Raw genomic sequence first — 13,546 nt, forward strand, 5'->3', positions numbered from 1 at the left:
GCGATATATAATAACGACTAATGGTGGTAATTATCGATAGTGATTAGTGAATGTAATAATAATTGATGGTGATGATTGTTATTGATGGCTAATAGTGATGATGGTTGATTTTTGTGATTGACGGTAGTTGTGGTTGGGTTGAAGATAATGGGAGTGGATAATAGGTAATGGTGACTGGTGATAGTTGTGGTTGCGTTTAGGATGGTGGTTGTGGATAGTAGGTAGTGGTGATTGATAGTGGCTGTGTGTGGTAGATGAAAGTAGATGGAATGATGGTGAATTGTCGTATTTGTAGAAAATTTTAAATAAACGTTGTTAATGATATTAAGTCTTTATTATAGGTTTTATTCATTCAGACCTATTACGTGGTTATAGAATAAGAAAAATAAATACACTTAATGATTAAGATTCGAATGATTAAGATTCAAATCTTGAAAACAAACAGATTTAATGACGGATATTTGAATGATTAAGATTCAGATCTTGAAAACAAACAGACTTAATAACTAAGATCTGAATGATTAATGCTAAGAATAAAAATTTTAAAAATATTTTTTCTTAATATGTCAAAAGCAGCAAATAATAATTAAAATCTATTTTAGGAATAAGTGGCAAGTAAAACTGAACAGAGTGAGTATTCAAGGAAAAAATTACTTCCTTGTCACTTTTTTCTAAAGTAGATTTTCATTTTTATTTGTCACTTTTAACATATCAAAAAAATATAATTATATTTATTCATTTTTTATTCTTAGTATTAAATAATAATTTTTTAAAATCTAATATTAAACATCAATTAATAAAAATAATATGATAAAATACCTATATCAATAATTTTTTTTTTAGTGGATATGCCAAGTCACACAATGATAAATAAAATGAACGGAGCGAGTATTTCACTATTTAGCAATTATTTGCAAATTTTAATTATTTGAGAAAAAAGAGGAAGTTCACGTGAAGCGGGTGTGACATAAAGCATGAATAATTGTGCCGATAGGCAATCTGTATTCCGTAAAGCATGTGGCGGCTGATGAATCTCTTTAGATTTTCAAAAATATCCCACATTTTCCTCTTCCACTCCAATCTAAACTCTATATTCTGTTTTTGATTTTTGAACTGAACATACTTGTTCCCTCTTCCTCTTCTGTTTTCAGTAATAGCTATGGAGAGTGCATTGGCATCGACACGATTTTCAACTCCATCGTCGTTTCGTGGGATCAGTTCCTTTCACCACCATAGATCCTTCTCATTTCTCAATTTCCCCAAATTGTCTTCCTTGAAATACTCTTTTCTAACAATTTCACCTGTTCCTTTCGTTGTCAATGCCTCCTCTGCTTCTCCATCATCTCCTTCTACATCCGTTGCCCAATCTCAGGATCTCAAGGTATCTAATTTCTTCCAAATATCACTATATAATGTCTATATTTTTTATTTCATTTAATGGAAAATTTGATTTACTTCAATCGCAGATTAATTCAGTTCCTACCAAGCCTATTGAAGGTCAAAAGACCGGTACCAGTGGTCTACGCAAAAAGGTGCTTTTTCTTTTGATTTTATTAAATTTTTACACCTTGTTTGGATGGTTGTTACCTATTGTATTGTATTGTTAGTTTAAATACTATTATTATTTTGATTGTTACTAAAATTTTATTTTATTGTATAGTATCGTTTAAAACGAAAAGTCTGCTCACCTCATTACCTCAATATTTTCTTCCCATTTTGTCAATAATCACATTTTTTCCTTTTATCTGCCTTTTCATAGTCGCTCTACACAGTGGCCTACTTTTCTTGTAGGTTTGTCAAATTGTTGATGTACATATTGTAATAATGGAGAACGATACAATCTATCCAAATGTTGTATTCATTATAATAACACAATACAAGTACGATACAATACAAGCACAATACGATACATTATGAAACAATATCTAACAACCATCCAAACAGAGTGTTAAACTCCACCTGCATGGAGGGTTGCCGAAATAAATGGGAAAACCTCTCTACCACTTAAAGGTAGGGGTAAGGCTACATATATTTTACAATCCTTAGACCCCACTTGTGCGATTATACTGGTCTGCTGTTGTTGTTGTTGTTATTATTTAATTTTTTATTGCATACTGTTCATTTTGATGACTTCTGCATCTTTTTGGTCTATAGGTTAAAGTGTTTATGCAGGAAAATTACCTTGCCAATTGGATACAAGTATGGTTCCTCTCATTCTCTGAGCTTGTAGTGATATTGAATTCCAAGTGTACTCAATTTTGTGCAATTGTTTTGTGATGTTTCAATACAGGCATTGTTTAATTCTTTGCCGTTAGAGGATTATAAGAATGGACTCTTGGTCTTGGGAGGTGATGGTCGATATTTCAATCGAGAAGCTGCACAGGTAGTGGTCTAGTTTGTATATAATTTCATGTTTCATGTGTATCCTGATTCCTGAAGACTATCTGGGGTTTTCTGATCTCTAATGCATCTTAAGCTACAATGCAGATAATCATTAAAATTGCTGCGGGTAACAGTGTTGGTAAAATATTGGTTGGCAAGTGAGTGTCCCAGGTTACACTTTTAGCGCTAATGAATTCTTCAAATTTCACGTCTTAGCGATATTATTGTTTGAAATAATTTCTTTTCTCAACTTACTGCTTTATGTTTCCCATGCGTTTCTGAATGATAATTCTGAAATGCATAGCTCATTGTTTGTCACTTGTGGTAGTAAATTAGAGTCTCCATGAGCCATATCTTCTTGCAATCAATCCTTATGATAATATTCCATAATGCTATTTGTTCTGAGAGTCCATATCCTTCCATTTCTTATTCAAGTGTTAACATATAGCTAGATTTGTTTCATTTCTATTTTTGGGGTTTGCCTTATTCTGGCATAGTTCTGTGCATATTTTTGTTCTCTTATCCAAAAAAGAGAAAAAAAAGTAGTTGATATATATAGATGAAGAATCTCTGTTTGGCAGGGACGGTATACTGTCCACTCCAGCTGTGTCTGCTGTGATACGAAAAAGAGAGGTGACAATTCTGTTTTCATTTTTTCATTTGCTTTTTCTTTGCTATTTTTGTATGACACTTAAAGTTAAATCCGCAGGGAAATGGTGGCTTTATAATGAGTGCAAGCCATAACCCTGGTGGTCCTGAGTATGATTGGGGTATCAAGGTAAAATATCTAGTTAACAAACATGTAGCAGAAATCTGGAACTGTTAGTTCTTGTCCCATTGACTGCTGAAATGTACAGTTAAACTTCGTTTTATAATTTTACAAAAAGCCAGTTCCACATAGAATTTCCTAGATTGACTGTTTCTGATATTTGACATCTCTAAATTGTATATTCCAAGAACTCAACATTTCTAATTATCATTTCTTTTTTCCAGTTCAATTATAGCAGTGGCCAACCAGCTCCCGAGTCTATCACAGACAAGATCTATGGAAACACCCTTTCTGTACGATTCCATCAGCTTGTGCCAAATAATATGCTATTCTTATTCCGCATTAGAAGACTTAATGTAGCTATGATTCAACACAATGTTCTTTAGTGCTATATATGCATAGACATACATAGTATAGGTAATGGTAAGAAATTATATGGTTCATTGGTAAATGATTCAACATCTGAATTCCTTGTTTCATAAGGGCTATGCAGATTTCTGAAATAAAAATTGCTGACATTCCTGATGTTAATCTTTCTCAACTTGGAGTTACAAAATATGGAAATTTTATTGTGGAGGTGGTCGACCCTGTGGTTGATTATTTGGAGTTAATGGAGGTGAGTAACTAAAAATTTAAATTTTCGATTTTTTATATGAACTCCATGATACATATGTATAACTTTACGGATAACCTGCAGAATGTATTTGATTTTTCACTCCTTAGAAGTCTTGTTTCACGATCAGATTTCAGGTATGTTGTTTTATTTCGTGCTGTTAATATATTTTTTATTTGCTAGATCATATTTTTCCTATATAATTTTTAGATTTTATTTCTTCCTAGTTTAATAATAATTTATAGTAGTCTGTTCTCCAAATGGATGAATTTTATCGGCATTACTCACTTTTATTTAGATATCTAAACTTATCTAATTTCTTTCACAAGTTAATAATTAACTTCAATCATTTAGTAAATCATGAATTCTTTTAAAGAAGTAATAACTATACATTATGTGAATCTGTTTTTACTTTTAGCATAATTATATTTTTAATGTGACATTTGTAAATAATAACGTGATTATCATTGGTAATGTTTGGAAGACAATTTTTTTTTAGGATGATTTGAAAAACTCTTAGAATAGCAAAACCTCTGGAAGCAGTTTATCCATGTTAGAGTAGAAGATAATGAACCTGGTGCTCAAGACTAGTGATATGGTGATATCATATTGTTTATGGAAATAAAATGAGAAGTTCCATAAATTCTATAGAATTGAATAAGGTAGCACATCATTAGTGGAGATGAGAAAGTAGAAGGGCTATTGTAGACTTTTATAGTCAATTATTAAAAGTTTAAGTGGTTTAGAGCCTTAAGAGGATCTGTTGGATGATGTTGTATTAAATTTTATTTATTAATACGAAGATATGAGTAGTTTAATTCAAAATTCTAAAATGTTGTTTAATATAAAGAAGTTTTTTTATAATTTTTTTATATTTTTTTATTTTTATCTAAATTTTATATTATTTAAGTGAATAAAAAATCATAAAGTTCACAATTGATTAAAGAATTTGAGGCCTCAAATTTTTATTTGGGGGACTAAAGCAAATGCTTCATTAGCCTCCCTTGATAAGCTTGGTTCCTTAAATAAATTTAAAGTAGGTAAATAATACTGGAATTCAGGTTTCTGTTGAAAGAGCATCTCAGTAGAACTCGAGAGATATGAGGAGTTCTAGAGGGTTTTCTACATCATATACATTCAATAAAATACACCCAAATTCCAAAATACACGAGCATTTATATCTAAGACCATGTATCAACATCACCTAAGTATCTTTGGCTCTTTTTTGTCCAAACTACCCTAAAAATGCAAGAAATGTATTTCACATACTCCTCTACTATTCTTCCTGATCAACTTAACCTCCCTAGATCACCCAATTCAGCCTATCTAAGATCAAAGCAAAATGCAGAGCTACCTTGCCACTGAACAATGCACCAATATTTATCTTCATTCAACACATATTACCTCTGGTAGAAAGTTTATTTTATAATTGTGGTGTTTGGGCCAACTTAAGCGCACCTCGACTAATTCACGGGATACCTCTCCACCAACACAACGCATGTACTGGATAACTCTGTCCATGAGTTGGACAAATGGGAAGAAATCACCTAGCCTCTCTTAAATCCGAGACCTTATGATTTTCAACCTACTTCATTGACCATTTAGGTCACACCCTCGCATGCTAACATTTGGTACAACTCTAAAGCTTTTTTTTGCAACTTTGCTTGCGTCTTACACCGCACGTATTTCAATCCAACAAACCCTAGTCGCTTTGGGAGGAAGCTTTTGTTCTCTTAGAGGCCGTTGGTTTGAAGTACTAAACTGATAATCATGGTATAAAACTATGCGTTGATTAATCTCATGTTCAATTACCTTTCTTCATTTTTTGGATGGATGTATAATTTTATACAAGATAAAGCATGGAATAGGAATCCTTGTATTGCTTATACTAGGATCAATTACTAAAAGCCCAAAACACCCTTGATGTTAATATACTAGTTCTTCTTCTCAAACCCTTCTACACTCTAGGAAAAAAGCTTCTACAATAACAACAAATCGAGTGTAATCCCATAAGTGGCGTATGGGGAGGGTGGTGTGTACAAAGACCTTACCCCTATCTTGAGAAGGTAGCGAAGCTATTTTTCATACACCATCGGCTCAAGAATAGATGAAAAAGAAAAAAAGCAGTAAGAAGTAGAAACAACGAGATAATGAGATAACCGAAGCAAAAAAAAAAGTAGGAAGTAATAGAAATCTATGAATAAGATTTACAAGGATATTACTAATACTCATGATATGGAAAGGAAATATGTACGACTACCTAATATCTTTCTACCCTAATTCTTGAACTCCACACCCTTTTATCAAGGATCATGTTCTCGGTAAGCTGAAGCTGCATCATGTCATGCCTAATTTCCTTTCTCCAATACTTCTTTGACCTACTTCTATGTTTACTTAGGCCTATCATGCCCAATCTCTCACACCTCCTTATTGGAGCATCTGCGCCTTTCCTTTTTACGTGTTCGAACTATTTCAGCCCCACTTCCCCCATTTTGTCCACCATAGGGCTCGCTCATACCTTGTCTTGAATATCTTCATCATTAATCTTATCTCTCTTGTTGTGCCCACACATCCATCTCAACATGCTCATTTCTACTACATTCATCCTCTAGGCATAGGAGATTTTGACTGGCCAATACTCTGCTCATATATGATATAACAACAACATACCTAGTGTAATTCCACAAGTAGGGTTGGGAAGAGTAGTGTGTACATAGATCTTACCCCTACAAGCCAAAGAGGAGGTTTTTGATAGACTCTCCGCTCAAGTAAAAGCATAACAAAAGAATAACAAGAAACTCCTAAAGATTCCACCTATGTGACATAGTCGGTCTAACCACCAATCTGTAGAACTTACCTTTTAGTTTCAGTGACACATTCTTATCACACAAGACACCGAATGCAAGCCTCTATTTCATCCACCGTTCTCTAATACAATATATGACATCATTATCGATCTCCCCATTACCTTGGATTACTGACCCCAGGTACTTGAAAGTTCCTCTCTTGGGAATGACTTGTGTATCAAGCCTCACTTCCACGTTCGTTTCATGAGGCACAACCCCAGTGTTGTGAAAGACGATCACCTCATCGCCAATGGCGAGAGGCGAGGCGAGGCAACCCTTCTTCGCCTATTGGCTTTGTGGTGAGGCGATCTTCAAAAGGTGATGCCATGGCGACAAAAGAGAGAGGTGACAAAGGCGTCACCTTTACTATTTTCTTTAAAAAAAGGTGACTACTTTAGGGTTTTAAAAGTTAAAAGGTAATTTTAGGGTTTTGTTTCCAAATTTGCACAGTTGCACTCTTAGACTGCGACTGTGACCGTGACTTCAACCAGTCGACTTGACTAGACTTCTCTGATGACCAACTAGACTTTTTCGGTGACTCCAAAGTCCAACCAATACCTATTTCTTCTTTTCTTCTTCTAATTTCTTCTTTTTTACTTCTTTAGATTTCTTCTTCCTCTGTTTCTTTTTCCTTCTTCTTCTTCAGACTTCAGAGTTACTTCTACTATTGTTTTGACTTTTGTTCTATTTTTTTCTCATTCAAGTTTTAGACTTTTAATATCTACTATCTATTTTCAATTTTTGAATTGAAATATTTGCTAATATGTTATTGCTATTGAGATTTTAATTATTTATATATGCAATTGAATATTTTGGTATTAATTGGCGCCACACTTCAAAAAGGCGAGCGCCTCGCTGTTTGCCACACCTTGTGGCGAGGCAGACCCTTGTCGCCTTCTGTCGCCTTTCGCCGTCCAAAACTCTACACAACCCTGAACTTGCACTTTATGTATGCAAATTTGGTCCTGCTCAACTTGAAACCTTCCGACTCCAAGATTTGTCTCCAAACCTCCAGCCTCTCATTAACTCCGCCTCACGTCTAGTCAATCAGTACTATGTCATTTGCGAATAACATGCACTAGGGTACCTCCCCTTGAATGTTTGGCAATATTACGTCCATCGCCAAGACAAAAAGAAGCTTCAATAATGGTCCTAACCAGAATATAAAGTTGTGAATGGCTTCCTATGTAAAGGAGACAACTTAAACTGATTCACTACCAACTTGAGCTCCTTTTACTTTTCTTTCCCCTTTTTCTTTTGGTGACTAAGACCCAACAAATTGAGATTAGTTCATATATCAGAAAGGGAAGTTTTGGGATTCTGCAACATTTGTGAGGAATGGCAGGTTTCTTGCTCTTCTTGTGTAGGAATTGGAATGGATTCTTGTAAGCAAAATTTTGTTACAAAAGGTCAAGGGTGTAATGGTAAAACATATCGTGTATATCTAATTTTTAATACACTGAACCAAACATTCAACTGGAAATAATCTCCAGATTACAACCCCTGCATTATTAATCCCCTTACTACTACCCTGCACAACTTGTCCTTAAGCCAGACACCCCTAAAGTCTTTGAAAGGCCATGTAACTGGGGAAACATAAGATAAAGATAGAAGTTTATATCCTTCTCTTCCATCCTTCTGTAATCCGGTGCATATGGTGAAACTCGTTTTCTTTCCAATTTGTTCGAGGTCTAAGTTATCCTCTCAACTTTGAGAAGACACTAGCAAATCCGGGGTCTCGACTTGTGTCTCCAATTAGTTTCTTGGGCTGGGGTGGGGGTAATTAATTTTAGTTGTGTAAGCAGTTTGTTAAAACAAATGAAATCGAATTATTATCTCTAAATGATGGTTGCATTCTTCTATGGTCGTGTAGGTCTTAGTTACTTTATCTATTTTTCTGTTTCCTTGTATACCCCCCCCCCCCCCCACTCCACACACACAAAACAAAATAAAAAATAAAAATAAGGAAGGAAATCCATGTTGACTGACCACAAAAATCACTGTTTAACTGACAGTACTAGTTCAAATGCGATTCTGTAGGCAGTGCAATTTGTACAAACATAATAAGTTCTAGACATCTTGCTTAATCTCAATGCTTAGTAAAATGGGCTTATGCTATATATATATATATATATATATATATATATTCGTATCCTTCTTACTATCCTCCCCCGTCCGCTGGATATCTTTGCTCATGCTTATGCCTTGTTAACGTCTTATGCTGCTGATAGGTTTGTATTTGATGCCATGCATGCAGTTACAGGGGCTTATGCAAAGCCCATTTTTGTTGACAAACTAGGAGCTAGCCTGGTATGTATGCCTTGGAGTTTTTTCTTTAGCTATTGGACTATCTTGCGTGTTCTTGGGTGTAGCTTTATCATCTATGTTGTATAGGAGTCTATTGCAAATGGTGTGCCACTGGAAGATTTTGGACATGGTCATCCAGACCCTAACCTTACGTAAGAAAAGAGCATCTATTGAAGTAGATGTGCTTTAACTTCTTGAAAAGAACTAATATATTTTAGTTATTTTGGTCAAGGTATGCTGAGGATTTGGTGAATATCCTGTATGGAGAGAATGGACCTGACTTTGGTGCTGCAAGCGATGGTATGCTCAAAAACCTTCTGCTGCAACAATTCACCAGTGTTGTCTTTCAATTAATCAGAGAACATATATAATATGCTTGGCTGAAGTTCAAAATTTATTGAATCTTATTTGAAAGGAAAATAATTAGAAAAGAGAATTAAAGTTAGAAGCCATCAAAAGACATTTAGTTAGATGTTCCACTCTTCTTCCTACCTCACTCCACCTCAAAATCTCTGAAATGAAAAGAGACCAGGGAAAAAGGAGGGCAATTCTACATTTAGTCTCAACAAACATTTAGTGGTCATATTCTTTCAATTGCATGCTTATACCATTGCTGAAAGCTTAGTTACAATGATCGCTTCTTTCTTTCACTAGTTTGTTCATGATTCTATATGGAGAATGAAAATGAAAATGTTCTGATCAAAACAAATTAGGAGTTCTAATTTCTAATTTTATTACACATGAGAATAATGATAATGTCTCTGGATATTTCCTTGTATAATTGTTTAGAAATGATTTAGAAGAGTTTTTAGAAGACCAACTATTCCAGTTTTTCTAATTTATCTCTTTAAGACATTTTCTTTAGTATTTCAACTATATCTTATTTGTATTTCTGGCTATAAGTAATACAAAAGGGCCTTGTATAATTAAGTTCAAAACATATTTGCTTGTCATAAGCTAAATCATGATGTTTTGTTTGTAAATATTTTAACTCCAAGAAAGAATTAAAAGCAATGTCCTTTATAATAAGAAAACAGAACAATGTTAAATTTGTGACAGACATGAAAAAAACGTTGTTTTGTTCTGTTTCATAAATTAAATAATAGAGATTGATTCAATTTTTTCTTGAAATCTTATCTTGATTTGTTTGAATATTGAGCCTCCCTTGTGGGGCTTGTGATTCTCTATGCAGAGAAAAATGCCAATCAGAAAGATGTATTCATACACTGGAAAACCTAAATTCGTCTAAGATTTATGTGTGGAGTGTTTCATTTGGAATAGTTCCTTAAGGAAGTTAGTACTATAAGCAGCATTGGTGAGTCCATTGTTCTTGTGGAAGCACATTTGTAATGAGAAAGGGGAAGGAGTTTGTAGTTCAAACCCAGTCAGCATGAAGGTAAAGCAGGCATAGATCCAAATCTGGCATAATTTTGATTAATTGCTGTACATGTTGACAAGAAACAAGGTGGAGGATATTGAGGGACAGGAAGAAACATAATGATGAATTGTCTTGAGCTTCATGTCAGCTTACTTCAATTGTTATGCCCTAATTATCTATTTCCTAGCTGTAAGTTAAGAGTTCTGCATTAACTTCTTTCTGTTTTTCGTATCTTAAATAATTAGAAAGTCTTATCATGTCTATGCCAAGTTGGTGATTATACACTGCAATCATCTCATCCTCGATAGTTCTTTTCTAGATGCTAAATGACAGAGCACAACGCTGTTCTGCCATATGGAACCAAAGTCTGATTTTCACTTCTACACTTGCACAGGAGATGGTGATAGAAACATGATTCTTGGAAGAAGCTTTTTTGTTACTCCATCTGATTCTGTTGCAATTATTGCTGCCAATGCCCAAGATGCTATTCCATATTTCCGGTCCGGGCCTAAGGTATGAAGCAGTTAAACCTTTTATATGCACCTCTGACTTTGGTCTTTACGCATCACAAATTTGACACGTATATCTTTTAGGGTTTGGCTCGATCAATGCCTACTAGCGGTTCTCTAGATCGCGTTGCCCAAAAGCTAAATCTCCCCTTTTTTGAGGTTAGAACTTGTTTACTGTTTCTTTAATTTTTGATGATGTTGCACTCTTCACCTATACTTCTCAAGTTATGATCCTCAGGTGCCAACTGGTTGGAAATTCTTTGGTAATCTAATGGATGCTGGAAAATTGTCAATCTGTGGCGAAGAAAGTTTTGGGACTGGTTCTGACCACATCCGTGAAAAAGATGGTATATGGTATGTTTACATGTTCACCAGTGATTCTTTAAGTAGTTTGTGACTGCCAAATCGGGTAAAACATTGCTTCGTATATGTTCCTTTTTCCTTTCTTCATTTTGATGCTGTGGCATAAAGGCAAATAAGAATGGGAACATTTATCTCCTACATTGATTTTAATATAGTGACAGTATTGTTGATTGTACCCATTTTTTGAACCCTCATCCTGTGAAACTGCTGTTGGTTTACTCTTCCATTTCATTTAAATGATGCCAGTGGATATTGCTGTGTGTCCTAGCGATATGAGAGTTTATTCATCCTTAAGAGATTCTTCTCTTAGCTGTATCACCAAAATGAATTGTTGCTCTTCGCAGTCTCTTCTATGCTACATTGTTAACTTTAGCATAACAGCTATCAACTCTTTGTGGTCTTAATTTTTGAACTTGTAACTGGCAGGGCTGTTTTAGCTTGGCTTTCAATACTTGCATATCGGAACAAGGACAAAATATCAGGGGAGAAATTGGTTTCTGTTGCTGATGTTGTGAAGGAGCATTGGGCGACTTATGGAAGGAACTTCTTTTCGAGATATGACTATGAGGCAAGCACATTTTGTTATGTGATGACTTTTTGTGTCTGTTTAACACCTTTTTGCAGTTATTTTTAGTTTCTCTTCTGGAATGATTTGAGGATTACTGATTGGCTAGATTATTAACCGCCACACTTTGTCATAATTTTCTGACCAGGAATGTGAATCAGAAGGAGCAAATAACATGATCGAGTATCTTCGGGATTTGATTTCTAAAAGCAAGGCTGGTGATAAGTATGGTAAGTTCTCATTTTCAAGTTAAAGTTGTCAAGATCCACAGCATTTTAAGTTGTTTAAGTACTGAAGGTTCTCCTCGCAGGAAGTTATATCCTAGATTTTGCTGATGACTTCGCCTATACTGATCCTGTAAGTTCTGAGATTTCTTAGGAATGAGAATGTCTTAACCATCTTCCTGAAATTTTTAATTAGTTGTTATGTGTTTCTCAGGTCGATGGAAGTGTCGCATCCAAACAGGGGGTTCGCTTTGTTTTCAGTGACGGGTCACGGATCATCTTTCGACTTTCGGTCTGCATTGACTCCTTATGTTAAATCTCTGAGAACAAGAGTAGTACAATCTGAAGTCTAAATAACTGAAACTAAATCATAACGCCGTGATCCATATTTTTGAAACTACTCTGAAAATATCTGTATGATATCTAACTAGTGTTCTATCAAGTTTTCATCTTGAAAAGCAAGTTAAAGGGGCCAAATGGACATGGAGGGACTAGTATCTTATTATGTTTTGCTGTTTTTTGTGACCATTCTCTTCTATTTTATCCAAAAACTGCACTGTGTAGTTTATCAAGTGGAATCAATTGGAGATCTCAATTTTACAGGGTACTGGGTCTGCTGGTGCAACAGTCAGAATATATATCGAACAGTTTGAGCCGGATGTTTCCAAACACGACATGGATGCTCAAATTGCATTGAAACCATTGATAGGTTAGATTATTCATCTACAAGGTCAACTATGAAATATTCCCATTTCCTTGAAAATTTATCTAGATATCTTGTGCAGATCTCGCTCTTTCTGTATCAAAGCTAAAGGACTTCACAGGAAGAGAAAAGCCTACTGTCATCACATAAGAGTATAGATATCCGCAACTACAATTGCATAGCAGAAGTCTTCTTGTGACGATTGTAGTAGGTTGGACACACTTCCTTTGCTCCTGAATTTTACGTGATGCATGGTTCATCCTCATTTGGCTGCATGTAGCTAGTCTTGTGAGGACCAGAATTAAAATCATGTAAATTATGTATAATTATCCGATGAAAATTAGAACATATGATTGGAGTATTTAATCAATTGAAAGCCGCAGCACTAGAATTTTATTTCTTCCTAGAAGTTTTGTTAAAGTTGTAATAAGTGAGATACCTGCTCTAGATATTTTATTCCAGAATATATGACCGTTCCCATGCCTCGTACTGGCTGTTGGTGATGGCATCTTTGTGAGATGACTCGAGTTCCTTCTAATTTCATTAGTCTATCTTAGATGTTTCCTGTGAGATTGGTGGGCCTCTGTCTTTCTGATCTTCATCTTCCTAGTTTATAATATACTAAACTCTGTTCCCTGGTGTTATTGTGCATTTTTTAAGATCATGCTTTGAAAGGTTAATAATCCTATATCTATAAGCACTTTCCATAAACGTGAGGTGCTTGATGAATATGTATATTTTCATAAAGAAATGAGGTGCTTGATGAAGTTCCGTAGGATGTATTGATTATATGTTGTACTACGGAGCTAGTTCACTCTTGAAGTCACTCAAAATGGTACAAAACTGTAGCTTTTCTGGGGGTGCATAAGTGGTCTAACTTGTCCTCC

General features: G+C 34.9%; 1 protein-coding gene across 1 annotated transcript; it reads left to right on the forward strand.

Moving 5' to 3' along the window:
- Positions 1 to 955: 955 nt before the first annotated feature.
- On the forward strand, positions 956 to 13,229 carry LOC129895207 (phosphoglucomutase, chloroplastic). The gene is made up of 22 exons (XM_055970888.1): positions 956 to 1,381; positions 1,467 to 1,532; positions 2,155 to 2,199; positions 2,291 to 2,383; positions 2,488 to 2,540; positions 2,964 to 3,015; positions 3,092 to 3,160; positions 3,376 to 3,444; positions 3,645 to 3,767; positions 3,849 to 3,901; positions 8,842 to 8,920; positions 9,005 to 9,069; positions 9,150 to 9,217; positions 10,690 to 10,808; positions 10,889 to 10,963; positions 11,043 to 11,158; positions 11,594 to 11,735; positions 11,881 to 11,962; positions 12,043 to 12,089; positions 12,171 to 12,248; positions 12,560 to 12,665; positions 12,742 to 13,229. Exons 1-22 carry the CDS (start codon positions 1,160 to 1,162, stop codon positions 12,807 to 12,809), a joined length of 1,890 nt encoding a protein of 629 aa, XP_055826863.1. The 5' UTR covers positions 956 to 1,159; the 3' UTR covers positions 12,810 to 13,229.
- The last annotated feature ends 317 nt before the right edge of the window (positions 13,230 to 13,546 follow it).

The sequence above is a fragment of the Solanum dulcamara genome, chromosome 7 (genome assembly GCF_947179165.1).
Source record: "Solanum dulcamara chromosome 7, daSolDulc1.2, whole genome shotgun sequence".
NCBI classification, from domain to species: Eukaryota; Viridiplantae; Streptophyta; class Magnoliopsida; order Solanales; family Solanaceae; genus Solanum; species Solanum dulcamara.